This window comes from Salmo salar, chromosome ssa01 (genome assembly GCF_905237065.1).
Source record: "Salmo salar chromosome ssa01, Ssal_v3.1, whole genome shotgun sequence".
Lineage (NCBI taxonomy): Eukaryota > Metazoa > Chordata > Actinopteri > Salmoniformes > Salmonidae > Salmo > Salmo salar.
In genome coordinates this window covers 138,747,095-138,774,880 of record NC_059442.1, presented here as the reverse complement: position 1 = coordinate 138,774,880, position 27,786 = coordinate 138,747,095, and the positions used below count along the sequence as shown (strand labels likewise).

The 27,786-nt window shown below is 44.6% G+C and overlaps 1 protein-coding gene across 2 annotated transcripts; it reads right to left on the bottom strand.

Moving 5' to 3' along the window:
- Window positions 1-555: 555 nt before the first annotated feature.
- Window positions 556-26,895, bottom strand: dqx1 (DEAQ box RNA-dependent ATPase 1). Of its 2 annotated transcripts, none has more exons than XM_014132900.2 (12): window positions 26,568-26,895; window positions 17,350-17,749; window positions 17,010-17,203; window positions 15,339-15,759; window positions 4,546-4,845; window positions 4,261-4,360; window positions 3,958-4,116; window positions 3,553-3,744; window positions 3,240-3,365; window positions 2,878-3,068; window positions 2,402-2,592; window positions 556-2,046 (listed from the first exon to the last, which is right to left on the bottom strand). In XM_014132900.2, exons 2-12 carry the CDS (start codon window positions 17,674-17,676, stop codon window positions 1,830-1,832), a joined length of 2,418 nt encoding a protein of 805 aa, XP_013988375.2. In that variant the 5' UTR covers window positions 17,677-17,749; window positions 26,568-26,895; the 3' UTR covers window positions 556-1,829. The 2 variants fall into 2 exon arrangements, with proteins under 2 accessions (XP_013988375.2, XP_013988381.2); XM_014132906.2 differs by having other exon boundaries at window positions 26,687-26,893.
- Window positions 26,896-27,786: the final 891 nt, after the last annotated feature.

Below are 27,786 nucleotides of genomic sequence, written 5' to 3'. Positions count from 1 at the left end.
TATCCATATTTTCGTTGTAATTCTGTGATAAACTCTTCTGTGTTCAGATGGCCTAAAACTAGGGGACCTTTCTGCAATTTATATATGTTTTACATGGCCTAATTCATTTAGTAATTAAAACATGCACCATCCTATGTAACACAACGTTGCTCAACTCTACTGGAAATTATTAGCCTATAACATTGGTGATAATAATTCAAAACAATTTCATAAAAAAATTGGGAAATAGTGCAAGTGAAAAATATACCTTTTTGGACTTGAAGGACGAGAAAGGAAAATGATGGAGGTGAAGGATGAGCCAGTGGCTCATCCAAAGAAAGAGATGAAGGACTGGGCTGGCAGTTGCCAGGTAAGATTCAAAGAGTAATTTGCACCCTTATCTCTAGCTCCCTGCATAGTGACAAAAGATGTCTCTTCTACACTTGAGGAGTCTTCCCTCTACCGCTCAACCTGAAGAGAAGCACAAACGCTCCATCTTTAACAGGTTGGTGTCTGTTAACATCAAAGGCCGGAGGAATCCTTTCAAATTAAGTAGTTAACTATTTCAAGTCGATATTCAACAAATGAACCTTTTATTTTGATGTTCAATATCATATACTTAAAAGTTGTTTTAGATAGGGGAGGCTGACCTGACACCCTTGATTTGCACACACAAATATGATTATTTAAACACATTGGAGTGGTAGAAGAGGGGTCCAGATACAAACACTAAACCCAATATAATACAAAGAACAACGGTAGCAAAAACTGGATTCTAAATCCCTCAACATGGAAGCTCTGTACAATGGTAGATCGCCCTCTATAAACCCAACTGATCCCTGAGAATCACATGTCCAGTCCACATCAAACTTCTGTGATTGGGCACTTCTACAAAGGGATCAAAGTTTCCACTGAAGAGATAGGTGCTGGTGCCACAACAAACCAAAAAACACATTTTCCCTGGAAGTGACAGCATCAATGCCATACCTCAACTGTCATCATTGAAAGGATGCATGTCTACCTGACAGCTGACTGATATCTTCAGTGAAGTATCAGGTACCCTCGTAGAATAGTCAACTTTTCTGACAATATATAATTCTCAACAGTGCATTCGGAAAGTATTCAAACCCCTTCCTTTTTTCTACATTTTGTTACATTACAGCCTTATTCTACCAAGATTGAACTCTTTGGCCATCAATCTACACACAATGCCCTATAATGACAAAGTGAAAAACAGGTTTTTAGAAACATTTGCACATTTATAAAAAAATTTAAAACAGAAATGCCCTACTTACATAAGTACTCAGACCCTTTGCCATGGGACTCAATATCGAACTCCTTGAGATGTTTCAACAACTTGATTGGAGTCCACCTGTGGTAAATTCAATTGGTTGGACATGATTTGGAAAGGCACACACCTGTCTGTATAAGGTCCCACAGTTAACAGTGCATGTCACAGCAAAAATCAAGCCAGAAATCAAGTGGTCTAAATACTTTCCAAATACACTGTATATTACTTTGGGTACCAGTATACAGTTTATTTTATAGGAACTCTGCAGGTTCAGTGTGAAACATTTTCATGTGTCAAAAATGCATGTAATCTCATTTGAAAAATATTTCACTAACACCTGTAGGTGAGTCCTATTCACTCAGATGTAAACTACTGCTTCCATACAGCTGTGTATGGCTGGAGAGTGTACTGTACATTCTCTCCCTCATCAGCTGTCCGTGCAACAGTACAGTTCTGTAGTGTGTTCCCAGTAGCACTTTGAGTGTGCGTAGTGCATCCATGTCCTCCATCTCAGGTTCTCCTCCCTTGGTTCTGCTTTTGGTCAGCCACTCCGTTCCCGTCACTGTATGACACACAGCTCAGTGCTGTCCTGATTACGTGGATCTGCAGTCCTGTCTAAATGTTCCTCAATGTGGGGTGTGTCGTAGGTCCCCTCCGGCCCCCTCTCCTGTTCCTCCTCTGGGGGCAGCAGACTCTGTCTCAGCTCCATCAGCTGGTCCCGTCCCTCGCTGGACGGCAGGTTGCCCAGGTAGTACTGAGGGGCCAGCTCCACCAACCTTCCCACAGAAAACAAGGTTACATAAAAGCAATGCACTTAAATGCCTAGTTTACCTCAATTTAATGACATGTGCACATGTCACAAGACTTCTATATCATATTAACATGGTTCCGTAGAAGTTTAACGCTTGTTGTTGTTCGATCTGATCATCTGCGCAGCATGACAACCTGGAATGCACCCACTATCTTCTGACAGATAGTACAGTTTACTGAACTGTCTATCAAAGGACTAGTATTCCAAAAGGAAGCAAAGTCGCCACTATGTGGATGGCCTAAAGAAGTTCAGGGTTACTGTGTGCATTACATACATACTAACTACAACAAAAGTTCACAAAAAATGTTCGGGTTACTCACATGTGGGGATGCACCTCGGAGGCGGTGCGGACACAGTTGTCATGGGAGATGGTAAATTCGTGGTAGAGCACCCAGGAGGGAGGGTTGGGGCGCGGCCGGCGACACAGATAGGAGGAGAAGGGGTGGAGGTGAGCCACGTGACGGTGAGTCAACAAGAGGTAGTTACCTGAGCCGTCCACATCATGAGCCACCTGAGAGACGGGAAGGGAGAAGAGAAAACGCAACGAGATAGAGAAACAAATACAGAAAGAGCAGGAGAGACCGAGGGGGAGGGGGCAAAAGGCAGAGAAACACCAGAATGGAAAGAAAGAATAAAATATGAAAATTGAGAAAGACAGTAAGGTAAAGACAAATAGTGGGGAGGATAGAGAGAGAGAGAGGTTAGGGTCTATATATTTCCCTGTCAAATTTCAGACACACAACATAAACTAACAAACTAATCTTCAATGGAGAAGTGAACTGATGAGTCTTTTTACCTTGAGGAAGAACCCTGAGATAAGCGCACGCTTGATATTAGTGCAGTTGTCTTGGCAACCAAACGCAGGAGGCGAGACGGGCAACTCTATTCGTTGCATCACCTCCAGCAGCTCCGCCCTAATCATCCCAGCCAATCTTAATGCAGCGGGGTTCAGGAAGTTGGTAGTACACCAGGCATCATCCTCATTGTCTAAAATAGCAATCAGATTAATATTCAAGAGGAGAACTGTGTAAAATGTATGTCGTGCCCATATGTGTATATCTATAAATTGATGTTTGTGTGCGTGTGTGTTTGTGCGCATAAACCAAACCTCCTGTACATTGCAGCTGAGTGTGTGTGTGTAGTATTATATAGACTCACGCTGTATATAGGCGTTGTAGATGTTGATGAGGGTGAGGTGGTCTCCCTCATTGTGCAACAGTGGACGTCTGTGAGTGGCTGCTGCCTCCTCTCTCTGGGGTGGGGGGGTCACAAAGCAGGGGGGAGCTGGGAACACACACAGGTGGAGAATTTAAATGAATGTTAAAAAACAAAAAGTCAAAGTTATAGAAACAAAGCAATATTCTGAAATGCATGTAAAAAAGGGACGCTATGAGTAAAGGCACATTTTATAGCCAGTAATAAGCACCATGGTCAGTGTAGTGAGTGTAGTGTGTGTGTCTGTCGTGTGTACCTGTGAGCATGGCGGCGATGGTGAGCAGCTCGTTGACACAGTCGAACTCGCAGGCAGCGATGAGGGCCTTAGCCAGCGAAGGCTCCAGGGGCAGCTCTGACATAATGATGCCCACTTCAGACAGGTTCCCATCATCATCCAGCGCTGCAAGGTAGTCCAGGTCCTCTAGAGCCTGCATCAGAGCCTCGGGAGCTGGGGGGAGGGGAATAAACGAGAGAATAAAATAGAGAGGGATGGATTGAAGAAATTGAGGGATATTGGAAGATATAATATTTATATTTTGTCTGATATCACAAAATAGAAGGTACCTAGTAAACACAAACTCCCATGAAAAAAAGGTGCACTTTATTCATTCAAAGGAGAGAGCAAGGCTCAACTAGCTAGATGATGCGTGGCCCTCCTTACCAGGCCTGTCCAGGAACTTGCACTGGCCCATGTCAGCGATATCCAGCCTCTTGAGCAGCAGAACCAGGTGGCTGAGGTTCTCTTCCATCACCCCCGGGCTGCGGGCCTCTGCCATGCCCTCCTCATAAAGAGCCTGGGGGTACAGACGGAAACAAAGACCTGGAGGGACAGGGGAGAGGGGTCAGAAGAACACATAGAGAGGATAGTTGGCCTGTAACAGCTATCTATGTCCCTTCTCTTAAATTAGAAAACCACCACATTCCATGATGATTTTTTAAAACGGATTGATTGACCCTAACCTACCTGGTAGGTCACCGTTTACCCTCTGCGTCCGCATGTCTGCCTGGTGCCGGCTGATTGGACACAGGACCTGTGAGTCCGCTCTGATTTGAGGGTTGTAAACCTATGACACGGAGGCAGAAGAGTGGGAGGTTATGCATGGCACTGCAACTCGGTACACCTCAATAATTTGTTGAGGTTATGCGGCATTGTAGCATTGCCACATTTGACAACGGGGATGAGCCCACTGCGTAGGATAGTGCCACACACACTCCTTCTCCCTCCCACCTCTGATAAATGAATACTCACTGTCTTGAGTTGCATGCCTGTGTCTATGACGTAGCGCACTGCAGATAGAGAGAAGGAGGCCTCCCCAAGGGTGTCTGTGAGGATAACCCTGCGCCTCACTCCCATCCCCACCCCTATCCCTGGCCCTTCCAGTCCTTCAGACCCCTCCGTGTCACCAGAAGGCCTTTCTGGCTCAGGTTCGTAGACGCGCTGGGTGGCCCCCCCGAGGCCCGTATGGAGGTGTAGAACTCTGAGGGGCCCCAGCTGAGGACTCAGGGCCACAGACTCCTTCTGCAGCAGAAAGCCACACTCATCTATCTCCTGAGAAACAGAGAGAGAGATATGGTTGATAATATAGAGTGCATTCGGAAAGTATTCAGACCCCTTCCCTTTCCCCACATTTTGTTATATTACAGCCTTATTCAAAAAATGCTATGAGCTCAGGTGCATCCTGTTTCCATTGATCACCCTTGAGATTTTTCTACAACTTGATTGGAGTCCACCTGTGGTAAATTCTATTGATTGGACATGATTTGGAAAGGCACACACCTGTCTATATAAGGTCCCACAGTTGACATTGCATGAGCAAAAACCAAGCAAATTGTCTGTAGAGCTCCGAGACAGGATTGTGTCGAGGCACAGATCTGGGGAAGGGTTCCAAAAAATGTCTGCAGCATTGAATGTCCCCAAGAACACAGTGGCCTCCATCATTATTAAATGGAAGAAGTTTGGAACCACCAAGACTCTTTCTAGAGCTGGCCGTCCGACCAAACTGAGCAATCGGGGAGAAGTGCTTTTATCAGGGTGGTGACCAAGAACCCGATGGTCACTGACAGAGCTTCCAGAAAGACAACCATCTCTGCAACATTCCACCACGAGCAGACAAGGTAAAAATATGTCGTTCTGCCCCTCAGCAAGGCAGTTAACCCAAGGTTCCCGGGCGCCAAAGACGTGGATGTCGATTAAGGCAGCCCCCCGCACCTCTCTGATTCAGAGGGGTTGGGTTAAATCCGGAAGACACATTTCAGTTGAAGGCATTCAGTTGTACAACTGACTAGGTATATCCCCCTTTCCTTTCCTTTCCAATCAGGTCTTCATGGTAGAGTGGCCAGATGGAAGCCACTCCTCAGTAAAAGGCATATGACAGCCCGATTGGAGTTTGCCAAAAGGCACCTAAAGGACTCTCAGCCTATGAGAAACAAGATTCTCTGGTCTGATGAAACCAAGATTGAACTCTTTGGCCTGAATGCCAAGCGCCACGTCTGGAGGAAACCTGGCACCATCCCTAGAGTGAAGCATGGTGGTGGCAGCATCATGCTGTGGGGACTGGGAGACGAGGGAAAGATGAACGGAGCAAAGTACAGAGAGATCCTTGATGACAACCTGCTCCAGAGTGCTCAAGACCTCAGACTGGGGTGAAGGTTCACCTTCCAACAGGACAACGACCCTAAGCACGCAGCCAAGACAATGCAGGAGTGGCTTCGGGACAAGTCTCTGACTGTCGTTGAGTGGCCCAGCCAGAGCCTGGACTTTAACTTCTCTGGAGAGACCTGAAAATAGCTGTGCAGTGACGCTCCCCATCCAACCTGACAGAGCTTGAGAGGATCTGCAGAGAAGAATGGGAGAAACTCCCCAAATACAGGTGTGCCAAGCTTGTAGTGTCTCGAGGCTGTAATCGCTGCAAAAGGTGTTTCAACAAATTACTGAATAAAGGGTCTGAATACTTATGTAAATGTAATATTTCCAAATATATATATATATTGCAAACAGAGTAACAGTAAACAAATGTTGCAAACATTTCTTAAAACCTGTTTTTGCTTTGTCATTATGGGGTATTGTGTGTAGATAAAACATTTTTAATGCATTTTAGAATAAGGTTGTAACGTAACAAAATTTGGAAAAAGTCAAGGGTTCTGAATACTTTCCGAATGAACTGTATACCGTTCTATCCTGGGCATTTTGACACGCTCTTGAGAAACTTTATTTCCTGACATTCTAAAACTTGTCCTTCGTTAGACAAGTGAATGAGTGGACAAGTAGAGACACTGTCATTTCAATGAAAGGAGGACATGCTATTTAAGCTCCCTAAATGCAGTGCATGACTGCAATGTAGAGCTTAGTGTCCCAAATGCATCCACTCTTTCCGCTCTCCACTCTACCCCTCGCTCTCCACTCTACCCCTCCAACCTCCACTCTACCCCTCCAACCTCCACTCTACCCCTCCAACATCAACAAAACGAAGGAGCTGATCGTGGACTTCAGGAAACAGCAGAGGGAGCATGACCTTATCCACATCGACGGGACCACAGTGGATAATGTGGAAAGCTTCAAGTCCCTAGGCGTACACGTCACTGAAATAGTCCACAGACACTGTGGTCAGGAAGACACAACAGCGCCTCTTCAACCTCAGGAGGCTGAAGAAATTCGGCTTGGCCCCTAAGACCCACACAAACTTTTACAGATGCACAATTGAGAGCCTTCTGTCGGGCTGTATCACCTCCTGGTACTGCAACTGCACCGCCCGCAACCGCAGGGCTCTCCAGAGGGTGGTACGGTCTGCCCAACGCATCACCGGGGGCACACTGCCTGCCCTCCAGGTCACCTACAGCACCTGATGTCACAGGAAGGCCAAAAAGATCATCAACCACCCGAGCCACGGCCTGTTCACCCCGCAGAAGGCAAGGTCAGTACAGGTGCATCAAAGCTGGGACTGAGAGACTGAAAAACAGCTTCTATCTCAAGGCCATCAGACTGTTAAATAGCCATCACTAGCCGGCTACCACCCGGCTACTCAACCCTGTACCTTAGAGGCTGCTGTTCTATATACATAGACATGGAATCACTGGCCACTTTAATTAATGGAACACTAGTCACTTTAATCATGTTTACATACTGCTTTACTCATCTCATACAGTGAGGGAAAAAAGTATTTGATCCCCTGCTGATTTTGTACGTTTCCCCACTGACAAAAAAATGATCAGTCTATAATTTTAATGGTAGGTTTATTTGAACAGTGAGAGACAGAATAACAACAAAAAAATCCAGAAAAACGCATGTCAAAAATGTTATAAATTGATTAGCATTTTAATGAGGGAAATAAGTATTTGACCCCTCTGCAAAACATGACTTAGTACTTGGTGGCAAAACCCTTGATGGCAATGACAGAGGTCAGACGTTTCTTGTAGTTGGCCACCAGGTTTGCACACATCTCAGGAGGGATTTTGTCCCACTCCTCTTTGCAGATCTTCTCCAAGTCATTAAGGTTTCGAGGCTGACGTTTGGCAACTCGAACCTTCAGCTCCCTCCACAGATTTTCTATGGGATTAAGGTCTGGAGGCTGGCTAGGCCACTCCAGGACCTTAATGTGCTTCTTCTTGAGCCACTCCTTTGTTGCCTTGGCTGTGTGTTTTGGGTCACTGTCATGCTGGAATACCCATCCACGACCCATTTTCAATGCCCTGGCTGAGGGAAGGAGGTTCTCACCCAAGATTTGACGGTACATGGCCCCGTCCATCATCCCTTTGATGCGGTGAAGTTGTCCTGTCCCCTTAGCAGAAAAACCACCTCCATGTTTGACGGTGGGGATGGTGTTCTTGGGGTCATAGGCAGCATTCCTCCTCCTCCAAACACGGCGAGTTGATGCCAAAGAGCTCCATTTTGGTCTCATCTGACCACAACACTTTCACCCAATTGTCCTCTGAATCATTCAGATGTTCATTGGCAAACTTCAGACGGGCATGTATATGTGCTTTCTTGAGCAGGGGGACCTTGCGGGCGCTGCAGGATTTCAGTCCTTCACGGCGTAGTGTGTTGCCAATTGTTTTCTTGGTGACTATGGTCCCAGCTGCCTTGAGATCATTGACAAGATCCTCCCGTGTAGTTCTGGGCTGATTCCTCACCGTTCTCATGATCATTTCAACTCCACGAGGTGAGATCTTGCATGGAGCCCCAGGCCGAGGGAGATTGACAGTTCTTTTGTGTTTCTTCCATTTGCGAATAATCACACCAACTGTTGTCACCTTCTCACCAAGCTGCTTGGCGATGGTCTTGTAGCCCATTCCAGCCTTGTGTAGGTCTACAATCTCGTCCCTGACATCCTTGGAGAGCTCTTTGGTCTTGGCCATGGTGGAGAGTTTGGAATCTGATTGATTGATTGCTTCTGTGGACAGGTGTCTTTTATACAGGTAACAAGCCAGAAATATTTCTGATTGAGAGGGGGTCAAATACTTATTTCCCTCATTAAAATGCAAATTAATTTTTTACATTTTTTACATGCGTTTTTCTGGATTTTTTTGTTGTTATTCTGTCTCTCACTGTTCAAATAAACCTACCATTAAAATTATAGACTGATCATTTCTTTGTCAGTGGGCAAACGTACAAAATCAGCAGGGGATCAAATACTTTTTTCCCTCACTGTATATATCTACTGTATTTAGTCGATGCCACTCCGACATTGCTCGTCCTAAAATTATATATTTATTTATTTATTTCACCTTTATTTAACCAGGTAGGCAAGTTGAGAACAAGTTCTCATTTACAATTGCGACCTGGCCAAGATAAAGCAAAGCAGTTCGACAACATACAACAACACAGAGTTATACATGGAGTAAAACAAACATACAGTCAATAATACAGTAGAAAAATAAGTCTATATACAATGTGAGCAAATGAGGTGAGATAAGGGAGGTAAAGGCAAAAAGGCCATGGTGGCAAAGTAAATACAATATAGCAAGTAAAACACTGGAATGGTAGATTTGTAGTAGAAGAAAGTGCAAAGTAGAAATATAAATAATGGGGTGCAAAGGAGCAAAATAAATAAATACAGTAGGGGAAGAGGTAGTTGTTTGAGCTAAATTATAGATGGGCTATGTACAGGTGCAGTGTTCTGTGAGCTGCTCTGACAGCTGGTGCTTAAAGCTAGTGAGGGAGATAAGTGTTTCCAGTTTCAGAGATTTTTGTAGTTCGTTCCAGTCATTGGCAGCAGAGAACTGGAAGGAGAGACGGCCAAAGGAGGAATTGGCTTTGGGGGTAACCAGAGAGATATACCTGCTGGAGCGCGCGCTACAGGTGGGTGCTGCTATGGTGACCAGTGAGCGGAGATAAGGGGGGACTTTACCTAGCAGGGTCTTGTAGATGACCTGGAGCCAGTGGGTTTGGCGACGAGTATGAAGTGAGGGCCAGCCAACGAGAGCGTACAGGTGGCAGTGGTGGGTAGTATATGGGGCTTTGGTGACAAAATGGATGGCAATGTGATAGACTGCATCCAGTTTGTTGAGTAGGGTATTGGAGGCTATTTTGTAAATGACATCGCCGAAGTCGAGGATCAGTAGGATGGTCAGTTTTACGAGGGTATGTTTGGCAGCGTGAGTGAAGGATGGTTTGTTGCGAAATAGGAAACCAATTCTAGATTTAACTTTGGATTGGAGATGTTTGATGTGAGTCTGGAAGGAGAGTTTACAGTCTAACCAGACACCTAGGTATTTGTAGTTGTCCACATATTCTAAGTCAGAACCGTCCAGAGTAGTGATGCTGGACAGGTGGGCAGGTGCAGGCAGCGATCGGTTGAAGAGCATGCATTTAGTTTTACTTGTATTTAAGAGCAGTTAGTGGCCACGGAAGGAGAGTTGTATGGCATTGAAGCTCGTCTGGAGGGTTGTTAACACAGTGTCCAAAGAAGGGCCAGAAGTATACCGAATGGTGTCGTCTGCGTAGAGGTGGATCAGAGACTCACCAGCAGCAAGAGCGACATCATTGATGTATACAGAGAAAAGAGTTGGCCCAAGAATTGAACCCTGTGGCACCCCCATAGAGACAACCAGAGGCCCGGACAACAGGCCCTCCGATTTGACACACTGAACTCTATCAGAGAAGTAGTTGGTGAACCAGGCGAGGCAATCATTTGAGAAACCAAGGCTATTGAGTCTGCCGATGAGGATGTGGTGATTGGCAGAGTCGAAAGCTTTGGCCAGGTCAATGAATACGGAAGCACAGTATTGTTTCTTATCAATGGCGGTTACGATATCGTTTAGGACCTTGAGCGTGGCTGAGGTGCACCCATGACCAGCTCTGAAACTAGATTGCATAGCGGAGAAGGTGCGGTGGGATTCGAAATGGTCGGTAATCTGTTTGTTGACTTGGCTTTCGAAGACCTTAGAAAGGCAGGGTATTATAGATTTAGGTCTGTGGCAGTTTGGGTCAAAAGTGTCCCCTCCTTTGAAGAGGGGGATGACAGCAGCTGCTTTCCAATCTTTGGGAATCTCAGACGACACGAAAGAGAGGTTGAACAGGCTAGTAATAGGGGTTGCAACAATTTCGGCAGATCATTTTAGGACGAAAGGGTCCAGATTGTCTAGCCCGGCTGATTTGTAGGGGTCCAGATTTTGCAGCTCTTTCAGGACATCAGCTGAATAGATTTGAGAGAAGGAGAAATGGGGAAGGCTTGGGCGAGTGGTTGTGGGGGGTGCAGTGCTGTTGACTGCGGTAGGGGTAGCCAGATGGAAAGCATGGCCAGCCGTATAAAAATGCTTATTGAAATTCTCAATTATTGTGGGTTTATCGGTGGTGATATTCGTTTCCTATCCTCTGTGCAGTGGGCAGCTGGGAGGAGGTGTTCTTATTCTCCGTGGACTTTACAGTGTCCCAGAACTTTTTTGAGTTTGTGTTGCAGAAAGCAAATTTCTGCTTGAAAAAGCTAGCCTTGGCTTTTCTAACTGCCTGTGTATATTGGTTTCTAACTTCCCTGAAAAGTTGCATATCACGGGGGCTGTTCGATGCTAATGCAGAACGCCACAGGATGTTTTTGTGTTGGTTAAGGGCAGTCAGGTCTGGAGAGAACCAAGGGCTATGTCTGTTCCTGGTTCTACATTTCTTGAATGGGGCATGCTTATTTAAGATGGAGAGGAAGGCATTTAAAAAAAATAACCAGGAATCCTCTACTGACGGGATGAGGTCAATATCCTTCCAGGATACCCGGGCCAGGTCGATTAGAAAGGCTTGCTCGCTGAAATGTTTCAGGGAGCGTTTGACAGTGATGAGTGGAGGTCGTTTGACCGCTGACCCATTACAGATGCAGGCAATGAGGCAGTGATCGCTGAGATCTTGGTTGAAAACAGCAGAGGTGTATTTAGAGGGCAAGTTGGTTAGGATGATATCTATGAGGGTGCCCGTATTTACGGCTTTGGAGTGATACCTGGTGGGTTCATTAATAATTTGTGTGAGATTGAGGGCATCAAGCTTGGATTGTAGGATGGCTGGGATGTTAAGCATGTCCCAGTTTAGGTCACCTAGCAGCACGAGCTCTGAAGATAGATGGGGGGCAATCAGTTCACATATGGTGTCCAGAGCACAGCTGGGGGCCGAGGGTGGTCTATAGCAGGCGGCAACGGTGAGAAACTTGTTTTTAGAGAGATGGAATTTTAAAAGTAGAAATTCAAATTGTTTGGGTACAGACCTGGATAGTAGGACAAAACTCTGCAGGCTATCTCTGCAGTAGATTGCAACACCGCCCCCTTTGGCCGTTCTATCTTGTCTGAAAATGTTGTAGTTAGGGAGGAAGATTTCTGAGTTTTTGGTGGACTTCCTAAGCCAGGATTCAGACACGGCTAGGACATCCGGGTTGGCAGAGTGTGCTAAAGCAGTGAATAAAACAAACTTAGGGAGGAGGCTTCTAATGTTAACATGCATGAAACCAAGGCTATTACAGTTACAGAAGTCATCAAAAGAGAGTGCCTGGGGAATAGGAATGGAGCTAGGCACTGCAGGGCCTGGATTCACCTCTACATCACCAGAGGAACAGAGGAGGAGGAGGATAAGGGTACGGCTAAAAGCTATGAGGATTGGTCGTCTGTGACGTCTGGAATAGAGAGTAAAAGGAGCAGGTTTCTGGGGGCGATAAAATAGCTTCAAGGTATAATGTACAGACAAAGGTATGGTAGGATGTGAATACAGTGGAGGTAAACCTAGGCATTGAGTGATGATGAGAGAGATATTGTCTCTAGAAACATCATTGAAACCAGAAGATGTCATAGCATGTGTGGGTGGAGGAACTGAAAGGTTGGATAAGGTATAATGAGCAGGGCTAGAGGCTCTACAGTGAAATAAGCCAATAAACACTAACCAGAACAGCAATGGACAAGGCATATTGACATTAAGGAGAGGCATGCTTAGCCGAGTGATCAAAGGGTCTAGTGAGAATTAGACAGCTAATAGGTAGCCATAGGTAGCAAGCTGGTAGAAGATGGAGGGAGGTCTGTTTTTAGCCACCTCGTGCGTTTCCGTCGGTAGATTAGTGGGGTTCCGTGTGGTAGGGGGGACCAGTTCAATTGGCAAAATAGTTATAGTTATAGTGGCCCAAGAAAATTGTCCGATAGACCTATTCAGAAAGCAGCCGATAAGACAGCTAACGATTAGCGGGCCGCAGATGGGCGTTCAGGTTACGTCGCGACGGAGGGACCAGTTGGATAACTCCCTCGGGCAGATAACGTCGGTAGTCCAGTCGTGAAGGCCCGATGGGGCTCCGCATCGGCAGTAAAACGGGTCCGGATAGGTGATTGTAGCCCAGGAGTGGCTGATGGAACTCTTCAGCTAGCTAGCTCCGGAATAATTTATGTTAGCTCCGGGACCGACGTTTGCCAATAGTCACTCAGGTAGCAGCTAGCTAGCTGCAAGATCCAGGTGTAAATGTCCAGAGCCTGTGGTAGAAATCCGGGGATATGGAGAGAGAATAAGTCCGGTATGCTCTGGTCTAAGTCGCGCTGTACAAAACTGGCGATAGCGTTTCGAGCTAATGGATAGCTGATCAAATCAAATCAAATCAAATGTATTTTTATATAGCCCTTCGTACATCAGCTGATATTCTCAAAGTGCTGTACAGAAACCCAGCCTAAAACCCCAAACAGCAAGCAAAGCATGTGAAAGAAGCACGGTGGCTAGGAAAAACTCCCTAGGAAAAACTCCCTAGAAAGGCCAAAAACCTAGGAAGAAACCTAGAGAGGAACCAGGCTATGAGGGGTGGCCAGTCCTCTTCTGGCTGTGCAGGGTGGATATTATAACAGAACATGGTCAAGATGTTAAAATGTTAAAATGTTCATAAATGACCAGCATGGTCAAATAATAATAATCATAGTAGTTGTCGAGGGTGCAACAAGCACGTCCGGTGAACAGGTCAGGGTTGAACAGCTGATGACCGCTAACCGTGGCTAGCTGAACTCCAACGTTAGCCAGTGAACTGGCTAACCTCTGGCTAGCTTCTGTTGTGGATTTCAGATTTGAGGTAAATAATACTTTTTTTTTTAATTGGTGAGGTGGGTTGCAGGAGAGTGTTTTGAGGTTGAGTTTTTAGGAAAAAAAATATGTAAAAAGATATGCGAAGAAAATATGTAAATATATATATACACACAGGACACGACAAGAGGAGGACAAAGGATGTCTGACTGCTATGCCATCTTGGGAAGAAAAATAATAATAAACATTTAGATATTTTTTATTTCCATTCTTTTACTTTTAGATTTGTGTACTGTTGTGAATTGTTAGATATTACTGCACTGTTGGAGCTAGGAACACAAGCATTTCACTACACCCGCAATAACATCTGCTAAAGATGTGTATGTGACCAATAAAATTTGATTTGATTTGAAGGCTATCATTTTCTCCCTCCTTCCTGCAGCTGTGTGGGAGTAGTTTTGCTAACCAGTTAAAGGGATTGACCATAGGGTACAGAGGGCAATTAAAGGGGAAGAGTGGAAGCAACTCCTCATCTTTGCCACTGCCCCACCCCTTGCCCTGGCAAAGTCTTCATACTTTTTAATGGCGTCCTCACATTAAGCTATGAGTTTTTATTGTTTTAAAAAGTAAAAAATGATCTAAATGAATAAATAATCTATTTGAGCATATTGGGGTATATCCCCTGTGCCCATTCTCCTGCTCCTTTCTCATGTTTCACCCCCTCTCTAGCTCCCTCTCTCTCCCTAAACGCATGGTTTAGGTTGATCTGAGTTGAGACTTGGCAAACAGTACTCTGTTTACTGTGACTCTTCGAATAAGCCTTAACCAGATCAGTTCTCCTGGCTAGTTAGCCCTGTGTTTTGCAGCCATGGCGTCAACTACTGTACTTAAGTCCAGGTATGCCTCTGGATTTGAAACCATAGCCGGGAATGACGTGAGGAGCTAGGGTGTGGTGATGTTGACATAGTGGGAGTGTGTATGTGAATATGATAGGGATCTGTGCTGGAAATGATTAATATCCTAAAATATGTGCATGTCTGGGTGAAGTGTATGTATCTATTTATCTATCAATCTGTGTGTGTTCTGGATGCATTAACCAGGACACCAGATACACACTGATGCCATTCAGCAGTCTAAGGTTACAGTGTCCCCATTTCTCTGTCCCCAGCGTGAGAGGCAACAACAGACAAGGAAGAGGATGGCCTATTACAAAACAAAGCATTAAGAAATAAGACTCAATAGGGATTTTCAGATGGAAGAAAGTCGATCAGAAACGGACAAGAAAATATGGGATAGAAAATAAGTTGATTTAGCAGTCACTTTGATCCAAAATGACTTACATCGTGTGGGAAGTAATACCACAACTCTACTGTTGCATGCACCCGACTAACCCCATCTACACTAACTAACACCAACTAGCCCTAACTACCCTAACTAACCCGACCAGACGTAACCCACTGAGCCATCTCTCTGTACCAGCAGAGGCCTACTGGGCATCTACCGTCTACTGATCTGATAAAAACAGCCTCAGTAGTTAATGAGATCAGCTGGATATATTTAGTATACTGTGTTGTGAGTGTGCGTGCATCTACCTGGGCGCTGGGGAGAAAGACCATTACATCCCCCTCCTCCCCCCTGCGGTGAAGATCCAACACCATATGACACGCTGCCACCGCCGCCTCCCTCCCTCCAGGATCCCTGTACACCGTTTCCATGACAACCAGTGGTCTCCTCCTCGTCTCTGTGTTGGGTGAATCTCCGACAGGCTCATCCAGTGTTAGAAGCGGAACTCTTTCACCCAGGAAGGTGGCAAGGCTGGGGGCGAGGGAGGGGTCGGTGAGCAGGACGACGCGGAGGTTGTCGGGTCGCTGGTCGCACACGTCCCGCAGCAGGCCCAGGAGGACGTCGGTGGGCACCGTGCGCTCCTGCACCTCGTCCACCACCAGCACCCCGTACTGACGCAGCAGGGGGTCCGACATCATCTCTCCCAGGAGCAGAGAGTCACTGACAAACCTGAGCGAGATCATGGAGAGAAACAAACTCACCCCTTAAAGTTGCAACATGTAACTTTCTTTAGAAATGGAGTTATAGATCTGTCATTCTCATTCTTACACAGTAGCGGTAGATCTGTGTGTGCTATTTCTATGCTTCCCAGTCTTAAAGATGCACTATGCAGAAATTCCTCCATTTCCTGGTTGCTAAAATTGTAATAATTCGCTTAATTTCAGTTTATGTGACAAAACAAGCAAGTATAGTGTAGAGCAGGGTTTCCCAAACTCGGTCCTGCCCCCCTGAGTGCACATATTGGTTTTTGCCCTAGCACTACACATCGGATTCAAATAATCAAAGCATGATGATGTGCAAGGGCAAAAACCAAAACAGGACTGAGTTTGGGAAACTCACGTGTAGAGAATCATTGTACCATCAAAACCGCTGTGAAATACATTTTCCATAACCAAAAATATTGTATTTTCAGCTGTTGAAGCTGGTGTACAAAACCGAAAGTAAAAGACGCAAAAATTAAACTTTAGAATGGGAAGCATAGAAATAGAGCACATTGAACAGATATACCGCTTCTTAGACCTGCTTTCAATGAGTGACAGATCTATAACAAATATTTCTATGTGAATTTGGTCGGTTCGCCCAAAAAGTTACATATTTCAGATTTAAGTTTAGTTTTTTGCATCTTTTAGCTTCAGTTTTGTATACCAGCTTCTAACAGCTGAAAATACAATATTTTTGGTTATGGAAAATATATTTCACAGCGTTTTAGATGGTACATTGTCTCTACACTTGTTTTGTCACATAAACTGAAATTAGGCAAACTATTAGAATTTTAGCAACCAGGAAATGGGGGAGCGATTTCTGCATATTGCACTTTTAATCCGATCGTATAAGTCCACGTCGATACACCTCAGGGGGAGACCGAGAGAGAAAGAGAGATAAGAGATAAGAAAACAAGGACAACAATATTCTAATCCAGGCCGGGAAGAGCAGAAAGGAGGGTGGACAAAGCAGTTAGACAAACCACCGTGCTTCTACATCTGCATTGCTTGCTGTTTGGGGTTTTAGGCTGGGTTTCTGAAGTAAAAAGCACTTTAGAAATATATTTGATTTGATTTGAGTTAGAAGAAGATAAGGAGGAAGTAAGGACCGTGCCATCATATAGTGTGATGGGTATGTACCCAAGCTTGTACCTATGTGTGTGTACATACACATGGCCCAATCTTCATGCACACCTGTGTGTCTACCTCCCTCCTCACCTGAGTAGCGTATCGGGGGTACAGCCGTCATCGTGGGGGACACAGTAGCCCACCTCCAGGCCCAGACTCAGGTCCATCTCATCAGCCACTCTGAGGGCCAGACTCGCTGCAGCCACAGCGTAGGGTTGGGAACAGCACACCAAACCATGGGAGAACTCATGGGACTGGGCATACTCCACACACCACTGGGGCACCTTGGAGGGAGAAGGTGAGGGACAGAGATAGAGACAAAGAGATGGAGGGAGACAGAGTGAGAGTGCTCTTCACCACCAGCGCTCATGTGTGTGCCCATGCCTCTGTGTGTGCGTGCATGTTTGTACGTATTATGCAAGCCTCTTACCTGTGTGCTCTTTCCTGTGCCACTGGGGGCGCTGACCACGACCATGCTGTTTGTCTCCAGGTGTTCCAGCAGGCGGTACTTCAGGCTCCAAACAGGAAGCCTCTTCCTCTCCTCCAGCAGGGAGTAGTAGCGTGACGAGAAGGGCAAGCCGTCATACGGGTTCACCTCCAGGTCACCCAGGCCACCCGCATCCTCCCCTCTGTCCCCCGCCTCGTCCTCCAGGTCCCCAGACAGGAGAGAGGACATGGAGAGAGAGTCCAGAGCCGAGGGAGGGCGGAGGGTGGAGGGGGACGTTGTCGAGGAGGCTGCAGGAGGGGATGACGCCATAATTGCAGGGTGGGTGGGGGGAGACGGGAGGGGAGGAAGGAAAAGGGGTGGTAATGGAGTGACTGGAGATTACCTGGGGAGAGGACCAAAGGAGAAAAGAGGCATTGGTTATCTGGATGCTGTTGTGTTAGAGCTTGTAGAGCAAGTTTTAAAGTCAACCTAGTTGACCCCTGTCTTGAGACAAAGGGATTAATTTGCTTGAGGCTAGGGACCTGGTGTTAAACTTGAGTCACTGAAGGAAATGTAATATATATACAGTACCAGTCAAAAGTTTGGACACACCTTCTCGTTCCAGGGTTTTCTTTATTTTTACTATTTTCTACATTGTAGAGTAATAGTGAAGACATCACAACTATGAAAAAACACATATGGAATCATGTTTTAACCAAAAAAGTGCTAATCAAATCAAAATCTATTTTATATTTGAGATTCTTCAAAGTAGCCACCCTTTGCCTTGATGACAGCTTTGCACTCTTGGCATTCTCTCAACCAGCTTCATGAGGTAGTCGCCTGGAATGCATTTCGGTTAACAGGTGTGCCTTCTTAAAAGTTAATTTGTGGAATTTCTTTCCTTCTTAATGCATTTGAGCCAATCAGTTTTGTTGTGACAATGTATACAGAAGATAGTCCTATTTGGTAAAAGACCAAGCCCATATTCCAGGCACACTTAACCGGCATGGCTACCACAGCATTCTGCAGCGATACGCCATCACGTCTGGTTTGCGCTTAGTGGGACTATCATTTGTTTTTCAACAGGGCAATGACCCAACACACCTCCAGGCTGTGTAAGGGCTATTTCACCAAGAAGGAGAGTGATGGAGTGCTGCATCAGATGACCTGGCCTCCACAATCACCCGACATCAACCAAATTGAGATGGATTGGGATGAGTTGGACCGCAGCGTGAAGGAAAAGCACCCAACAAGTGCTCAGAATATGTGGGAACTCCTTCAAGACTATTGGAAAAGCATTCCAGGTGAAGCTGGTTGAGAGAATGCCAAGAGTGTGCAAAGCTGTCATGAAGGCAAAGGGTGGCAACTTTGAGTAATCTAAAATATATTTTGATTTGTTTACAACTATTTTGGTTACTACATGATTCCATATGTGTTATTTCATAGTTTTTATGTCTTCACTATTATTCTACAATGTAGAAAATAGTAAAAATAAAGAAAAAACCTTGAGTGAGTAGGTGTGTCCAAACTTTTGACTGGTACTGTATATCACATGTTATGATTTATATCCTGAGAGACAGTTTGATGTGGTGAAGTTTGATGTGAAGTTTGATGTGGTGTAAGAAGCCTCAAACTTTTCACAGGGCTAAGGCCATTTTCAACCTTGACTAGCTAAGTATACAGTAACAGTTGTGCTGTGCATAGTTGCTAGTCTAGTCATTGAAGGCCTAGGAAGTCAGACAGCTTCAGTGACAGACAGCACAGAGCAGCTCTAGCTCTGTACAGCAGCTGTGGGCCTGTGATATTACACTTACTCCTGGAATGTCTGCATTTGCCCCGTGTGCATGGAGCAATCCACACGAGAGCACTCTCTCTCTCTCACACACACACACACACACACACAACACAGAAAGACACAGACACACACAGACTTACACATGTAATCAGTCATGGTTAACACCCACTTCTCTTTGTTAAAACCATCAGCAACACTGATATGCAAACAATCCGGACCGAGTCAATGCATAAAATTTGTCCATAATGCAAAGTCTACTCTCTAGACTGAAGCTGCCTTTGTACATTCACTAGAAACCTCAGATAAAAATGGTATAAGACCTAGATTAACTTCACTACTAGGCTGGATAAAATAATGTATGACTTTAAAATGGGTAAGTTGTGATTGGTTAAATACAGTTGAAGTCGGAAGTTTACATACACCTTGGCCCAAGGCTGACACTAGACCCCTTCCACATGTGATTCATATATGATGTTGAACATTACTAATCAACTCCCCACTCAACCTCCCCTCTCACCCCATATTTCCCCATGGATGGACTCCCTTCATGCGATGAGCGCTAATGTTTTCCCCATAGCCCATACTAGCCCTCTGTGTAGTCTTTGTTTTTGTATGCAGTTATATGTCAGTGTACTCAATAAACATAGGTAAGTGTCAAGCAGGTCAGGCTACTGGTAACCATGGACCATCAGAAGACACTATATATACACAAAAGTACAGTTGAAGTCGGAAGTTTACATACACCTTAGCCAAATACATTTAAACTCAGTTTTTCACAACTACTGACATTTAATCCTAGTAAAAATTCCCTGTCTTAGGTCAGTTAGGATCACCACTTTATTTTAAGAATGTGAAACGTCTGAATAATAGTAGAGAGAGTGATTTATTTCAGCTTTTATTTCTTTCATCACATTCCCAGTGGGTCAGAAGTTTACATACACTCAATTAGTATTTGGTAGCATTGCCTTGAAATTGTTTAACTTGGGTCAAACGTTTCGGGTAGCCTTCCACAAGCTTCCCACAATAAGTTGGGTGAATTGTGGCCCATTCCTCCTGACAGAACTGGTGTAACTGAGTCAGGTTTTTAGGCCTCCTTGCCCGCACATGCTTTTTCAGTTCTGCCCACAAAATTTCTATAGGATTGAGGTCAGGGCTTTGTGATGGCCACTCCAATACCTTGACAGTCCCTCCTGCAGCAAAGCACCCCCACAACATGATGCTGCCACCCCCGTGCTTCACGGTTGGGATGGTTTTCTTCGGCTTGCAAGACTCCCCCTTTTTCCTCCAAACATAATGATGGTCATTATGGCCAAACATTTCTATTTTTGTTTCATCAGACCAGTGGACATTTCTCCAAAAGTATGATCTTTGTCCCCATGTGCAGTTGCAAACCGTAGTCTGGCTTTTTTATGGCGGTTTTGGAGCAGTGGCTTCTTCCTTGCTGAGCGGCCTTTCAGGTTATGTCGATATAGGACTCGTTTTACTGTGGATATAGATACTTTTGTACCTGTTTCCTCCAGCATCTTCATAAGGTCCTTTGCTGTTGTACTGGGATTGATTTGCACTTTTCGCACCAAAGTACGTTCATCTCTAGGAGACAGAAAGCGTCTCCTTCCTAAGCGGAATGACGGCTGCGTGGTCCCATGGTGTTTAAACTTGCGTACTGTTGTTTGTACAGATGAACGTGGTACATTTAGGTGTTTGGAAATTGCTCCCAAGGATGAACCACACTTGTGGAGGTCTACCATTTTTTCTTAGGTCTTGGCTGATTTGTTTTGATTTTCCCATGATGCCAAGCAAAGATAAATGAGTTTGAAGGTTGGCCTTGAAATACATCCACAGGTACACCTCCAACTGACTCAAATGATGTCAATTAGCCTATCAGAAGCTTCTAAAGCCGTGACATCATTTTATGGAATTTTCCAAGCTGTTTAAAGGCACAGTCAACTTAGTGCATGTAAACTTCTGACCCACTGGAATTGTGATACAGTGAATTAATCTGTCTGTAAACAATTGTTGGAAAAATGTATTGTGTCATGCACAAAGTAGATGTCCTAACCGATTTGCGAAAACTATAGATTGTTAACAAGAAATTTGTGGAGTAGTTGAAAAACGACTCCAACCTAAGTGTATGTAAACTTCTGACTTCAACTATGAATACAGTCGTGGCCAAAAGTTTTGAGAATGACACAAATATTAATTTTCACAAAGTTTGCTGCTTCAGTGTCTTTAGATATTTTTGTCAGATGTTACTATGGAATACTGAAGTATAATTACAAGCATTTCGTAAGTGTCAAAGGCTTTTATTTACAATTACATGAAGTTGATGCAAAGAGTCAATATTTGCAGTGTTGACCCTTCTTTTTCAAGACCTCTGCAATCCACCCTGGCATGCTGTCAATTAACTTCTGGGCCACATCCTGACTGATGGCAGCCCATTCTTGCATAATCAATGCTTGGAGTTGTCAGAATTTGTTATTTTGTTTGTTTGTCCACCCGCCTCTTGAGGATTGACCACAAGTTCTCAATGGGATTAAGGTCTGGGAAGTTTCCTGGCCATGGACCCAAAATATCGATGTTTTGTTCCCCAAGCCACTTAGTTATCACTTTTGCCTTATGGCAAGGTGTTCCATCATGCTGGAAAAGGCATTGTTCATCACCAAACTGTTCCTGGATGGTTGGGAGAAGTTGCTCTCGGAGGATGTGTTGCTACCATTCTTTATTCATGGCTGTGTTCTTAGGCAAAATTGTGAGTGAGCCCACTCCCTTGGCTGAGAAGCAACCCCACACATGAATGGTATCAGGATGCTTTACTGTTGGCATGACATAGGACTGATGGTAGCGCTCACCTTGTCTTCTCCGGACAAGCGTTTTTCAGGATGCCCCAAACAATCGGAAAGGGGATTCATCAGCGACAATGACTTTACCCCAGTCCTCAGCAGTCCAATCCCTGTACGTTTTGCAGAATATCAGTCTGTCCCTGATGTTTTTCCTGGAGAGAAGTGGCTTCTTTGCTGCCCTTCTTGACACCAGGCCATCCTCCAAAAGTCTTCGCCTCACTGTGCATGCAGATGCACTCACACCTGCCTCCTGCCATTCCTGAGCAAGCTCTGTACTGGTGGTGCCCCGATCCCGCAGCTGAATCAACTTTAGGAGACGGTCCTGGCGCTTGCTGGACTTTCTTGAGTGCCCTGAAGCCTTCAACACAACAATTGAACCGCTATCCTTGAAGTTCTTGATGATCCGATAAATGGTTGATTTAGGTGCAATCTTCCTGGCAGCAATACCCTTGCCTGTGAAGCCCTTTTTGTGCAAAGCAATGATGGCACGTGTTTCCTTGCAGGTAACCATGTTTGACAGAGGAAGAACAATGATTCCAAGCACCACCCTCCTTTTGAAGCTTCCAGTCTGTTATTCAAACTCAATCAGCATGACAGAGTGATCTCCAGCCTTGTCCTCATCAACACTCACACCTGTGTTAACGTGAGAATCACTGACATGATGTCAGCTGGTCCTTTTGTGGCAGGGCTGAAATGCAGTGGAAATGTATTTTTGGGGGATTCAGTTCATTTGCATGGCAAAGAGGGACTTTGCAATTAATTGCAATTCATCTGATCACTCTTCATAACATTCTGGAGTATATGCAAATTGCAATCATACAAACTGAGGCAGCAGACTTTGTGAAAATTAATATTTGTGTCATTCTCAAAACATTTGGCCATGACTGTACACTGCATGATATTGATAAGTATGCTACGGTTCTCACATAAGGTAATAACGGCTTGGGTATATCTTGTAATGGTTGCACCTCAATTGATATGTAAACAAAGAGAAGTTGAAAGGGAGTAGGCCGAGCTACACTACATGACCTCCTCATCAAACATCTCATTCCAAAATCATGGGCATTAAAATAGAGTTGGTCCTCCCTTTGCTGCTATAACAGCCTCCACTCCTCTGGGAAGGCTTTCCACTAGATGTTGGAACATTGCTGCAGGGACTTTCTTCCATTCAGCCACAAGAGCATTAGTGAGGTCGGGCACTGATGTTGGGCGATTAGGCCTGGCTTGCAGTCGGCGTTCCAATTCATCCCAAAGGTGTCCAATGGGGTTGAGGTCAGAGCTCTGTGCAGGCCAGTCAAGTTCTTCCACACCGATCTCGAAAAACCATTTCTGTATGGCCCTTGCTTTGTGCATGGCGGGCATTGTCATGATGAAACAGGAAAGGGCCTTCCCCAAACTGTTACCATGAAGTTGGGAGCACAGAATCGTCTAGAATGTAATTGTATGCTGTAGCATTAAGATTTCCATTCACTGGAACTAAGCGGCCTAGCCCGAACCATGAAAAACAGCCCCAGACCATTATTCCTCCTCTAACAAACTTTACAGTAGGCACAATGCATTGGGACAGGTAGAATTCTCCTGGCATCCGCCAAACCCAGATTAGTCCGTCGGACAGGCAGATGGTGAACAGTGATTCATCACTCCAGAGAATGTTTCCACTGCTCCACAGTCCAATGGCTGCGAGCTTTACACCCCTCCATCAGACCCTTGGCATTGCGCATGGCTTATGTGCGGCTGCTTGGCCATGGAAACCCATTTAATGAATCTCCGGCAAACAGTTATTGTACTGAATTTGTTTTCAGAGGCAGTTTGCAACTCGGTAGTGAGTATTGCAACCGAGGACAGACAAAAACATTTTACGTACTATGCGCTTCAGCACTTGGCGGTCCCGTTTTGTGAGCTTGTGTGGCCTACCACTTTGCGGCTGAGCCGTTGTTTCTCTTACGTTACCACTTTACAATAACACCACTTACAGTTGACCGGGGCAGCTCTAGCAGGACAGAAATTTGACAAACTGACTTGTTGAAAAGGTGGCATCCTATGATGGTACCACGTTGAATGTCACTGAGCTCTTCAGTACGGCCATTCTACTGATAATGTTCGTCTATGTAGATTGCATGGCTGCGTGCTCGATTGTATACACCTGTCAGCAACAGGTGTGGCTGAAATAGCCTAATCCACTAATTTGAAGGGGTGTTCACATACAGTTGAAGTCGGAAGTTTACATACACTTTGGTTGGAGTCATGAAAACTCGTTTTTCAACCACTCCACAAATTTCTTGTTAACAAACTATAGTTTTGGCAAGTTGGTTTGGACATCTACTTTGCGTATGACACAAGTCATTTTTACAACAATTGTTTACAGACAGATTATTTCACTTATAATTCACTGTATCACAATTTCAGTGGGTCAGATGTTTACATACACTAAGTTGACTGTGCCTTTAAACAGCTTGGAAATTCCATAAAATAATGTCATGGCTTTAGCCGTTTCTGATAGGCTAATTGACATAATTTGAGTCAATTGGAGGTGTAGCTGTGGATGTATTTCAAGGCCTACCTTCAAACTCAGTGCCTCTTTGCTTGACATCATGGGAAAATCAAAACAAATCAGTCAAGACCTCAGAAGAAAAATTATATACCTCCACAAGTCTAGTTCATCCTTGGGAGCAATTTCCAAACACCTAAAGGTACCACGTTCATCTGTACAAACAATAGTACGCAAGTATAAACACCATGGGACCACGCAGCCGTCATACCGCTTAGGAAAGAGACGCGTTCTGTCTCCTAGAGATGAACGTACTTTGTTGTGAAAAGTGCAAATCAATCCCGGAACAACAGCAAAGGACCTTGTGAAGATGCTGGAGGAAACAGGTACAAAAGTATCTATATCCACAGTGAAACGAGTCCTATATCGACATACCCTGAAAGGCCGCTCAGCAAGGAAGAAGCCATTGCTCCAAAACCGCCATAAAAAAGCCAGACTACGGTTTGCAACTGCACATGGGGACAAAGATCGCACTTTTTGGAGGAATGTCTTCTGGTCTGATGAAACAAAAATAGAACTGTTTGGCCATAATAACCATTGTTATGTTTGGAGGAAAAAGGGGGAGGCTTGCAAGCCGAAGAACACCATCCCAACCGTGACGCACGGGGGTGGCAGCATCATGTTGTGGGGGTGCTTTGCTGCAGGAGGGACTGGTGCACTTTACAAAATAGATGGCATCATGAGGAATAAAATGTCAGGAAGTTTAAGCTTGGTCGCAAATGGGTCTTCCAAATGGACAATGACCCCAAGAATACTTCCAAAGTTGTGGCAAAATGGCTTATGGACAACAAAGTCAAGGTATTGGAGTGGCCATCACAAAGCCCTGACCTCAATCCTATAGAAATGTTGTGGGCAGAACTGAAAAAGCGTGTGCGGGCAAGGAGGCCTAAAAACCTGACTCAGTTACACAACCTCTGTCAGGAGGAATGGGCCAAAATTCACCCAATTTATTGTGGGAAGCTTGTGGAAGTCTACCCGAAACGTTTGACCCAAGTTAAACAATTTCAAGGCAATGCTACCAAATACTAATTGAGTGTATGTAAACTTCTGACCCACTGGGAATGTGATGAAAGAAATAAAAGCTTAAATAAATCACTCTCTCTACTATTATTCGGATGTTTCACATTCTTAAAATAAAGTGGTGATCCTAACTGACCTAAGACAGGGAATTTTTACTAGGATTAAATGTCAGTAGTTGTGAAAAACTGAGTTTAAATGTATTTGGCTAAGGTGTATGTAAACTTCCGACTTCAACTGTACTTTTGTATATATAGTGTCTTCTGATGGTCCATGGTTACCAGTAGCCTGACATGCTTGACACTTACCTATGTTTATTGAGTACACTGACATATAACTGCATACAAAAACAAAGACTACACAGAGGGCTAGTATGGGCTATGGGGAAAACATTAGCGCTCATCGCATGAAGGGAGTCCATCCATGGGGAAATATGGGGTGAGGAGGGGAGGTTGAGTGGGGAGTTGATTAGGAATGTTCAACATCATATATGAATCACATGTGGAAGGGGTCTAGTGTCAGCCTGGGGCTTACAGTGGAAAATAACTAATAGTACTGGATGCAGGACATCACATGTTATAACTATGTTATAGTCAACAATGACTAGTATTATTTTTACATCTATTGTTTACTATCATGCAAACAAAGGCATTGTTATATTGGTATATAACAATTCGGCATTATGTGCAAATGCATAACACAAAACAATGATCTGAATGTGAGACCATATTTGAGAACTGTATGGCCATGACAATAGACTGATATTGATACTGCTTTTGGTAATTAGAAACTAGGGCTGACAACACCTGTATCAGTCGTCCAACAATAACTCCTGCTGTGTGTATTCGTTCTCTTTATCTCCCTTAGTTTACTGCCCATCTCCCGAGTCGAGTATCGACCTGTCAGGAACTACGTGTCAGCTGACAGTGACACACACGCACGATAGTAAAGAAATAAAATTAAGCCAACTGGGACGAAAACAACCATAGAACTACGTAGTCAAATGCCATTGACATCTTACCTCCCACACATTTCTCTGGAGTCTCCTAAAATCCCAAACAAGGTTTAGGATGTCCAGCAAAATAATTCTCCACTGCGCTTTAAGTGAAGCGTTCTACTGTTCACTGTTGTCACACAAACCTGTTTGACGTTTCTTGGATGAAAAATAATAATATGCGGATACAATGTTTCCGTTTGCCACTATACACGGAGTCTCTATTCGGTTCTTCTCCGCCTCTGGTTTATCCGTGACTGTTGACATTAATAAAATAAAGCTCGTCGTCCGGTCTTGATCTACCGAACCGCCGCCATGTTTGTCCGACTCACCATGGCAGTAGTGATGGGTCGTTCGCGAACGAACGGCTCTTTTTGAACGGATCTTTTTGGTGAACGTCGGGAGCCGAATCGCATTGGTGAAAGAGACGTTAATTTGGCTCCCTGATTTGCATACTGCTACTACTGCTTTATGAGCTCTAAACAACGTTTTTCTGCAGATAAGTTACAAAATTATTAACTAATGAGGGTGAATCCTCACTGCAGAAACCACAAATAGTGGGGAGGGCCCATCCAAGCTGATGTTTTGAGTGCCCCAAAAACAACAGGCCATCCAATGGTGTAGTGGTGCCTGGAGAAGTAGGTATACTAATTTTTTTCCAGACGCAGCGCCCGGCGAAGGAAAGGTGCCCCGTCTGAATAATTATATGAAAAACAGTGACATAGCCTACACTCAGAATGACCTAAAACAATAAATCCCATATTGTTTTTTCAAAGTCAGGCCAACCCAAGATGTACTGTACAACTAGGCTAATAGTAGGTCTACCACTGAAATAGATACGTTTTTTTTTAAATCACAGGTTTCATATTTTCCCTACATTTTTCAGGTTTTCACTGTCAAAGTCACACTTTTTTTTTTTTTTTACAGAAAAACAACACCATTTAATGTTCTAAGTCAGTGTTTCCCAACCCTGGTTCTGGAGTACCCAACAGTGCAATTTTGTATTGTAACCCTGGACAAGCACACCTGATTCAACTTGTCAACGCATCATCAAGCCCTCAATGAGCTGAATGAGGTGTGGTTGTTCAGGGCTCCAACACAAAGTGTATTGTTGGGGGTACTCGAGGACCAGGGTTGGGAAACGTTGTTCTAAGTCCACTTTTGAGGTCTGGGAAAAAAATATAAGACATTTCGTTTTTTGAGTGTAGTTTAATTCAAGTGTGCAGGCACCTAGCACGGCGGTTAG

Excerpts from the sequence above, each read along its gene's own strand:
- dqx1 (XM_014132900.2), bottom strand. The coding sequence starts at position 17,676 with ATGGCGTCATCCCCTCCTGCAGCCTCCTCGACAACGTCCCCCTCCACC. Across the intron at positions 17,204-17,349 it reads GCACAGGAAAGAGCACACAG|GTGCCCCAGTGGTGTGTGGA; the intron begins GTAAGAGGCTTG and ends TCTCCCTCCAAG. Across the intron at positions 2,593-2,877 it reads TCTCAGGGTTCTTCCTCAAG|GTGGCTCATGATGTGGACGG; the intron begins GTAAAAAGACTC and ends CCCGTCTCTCAG.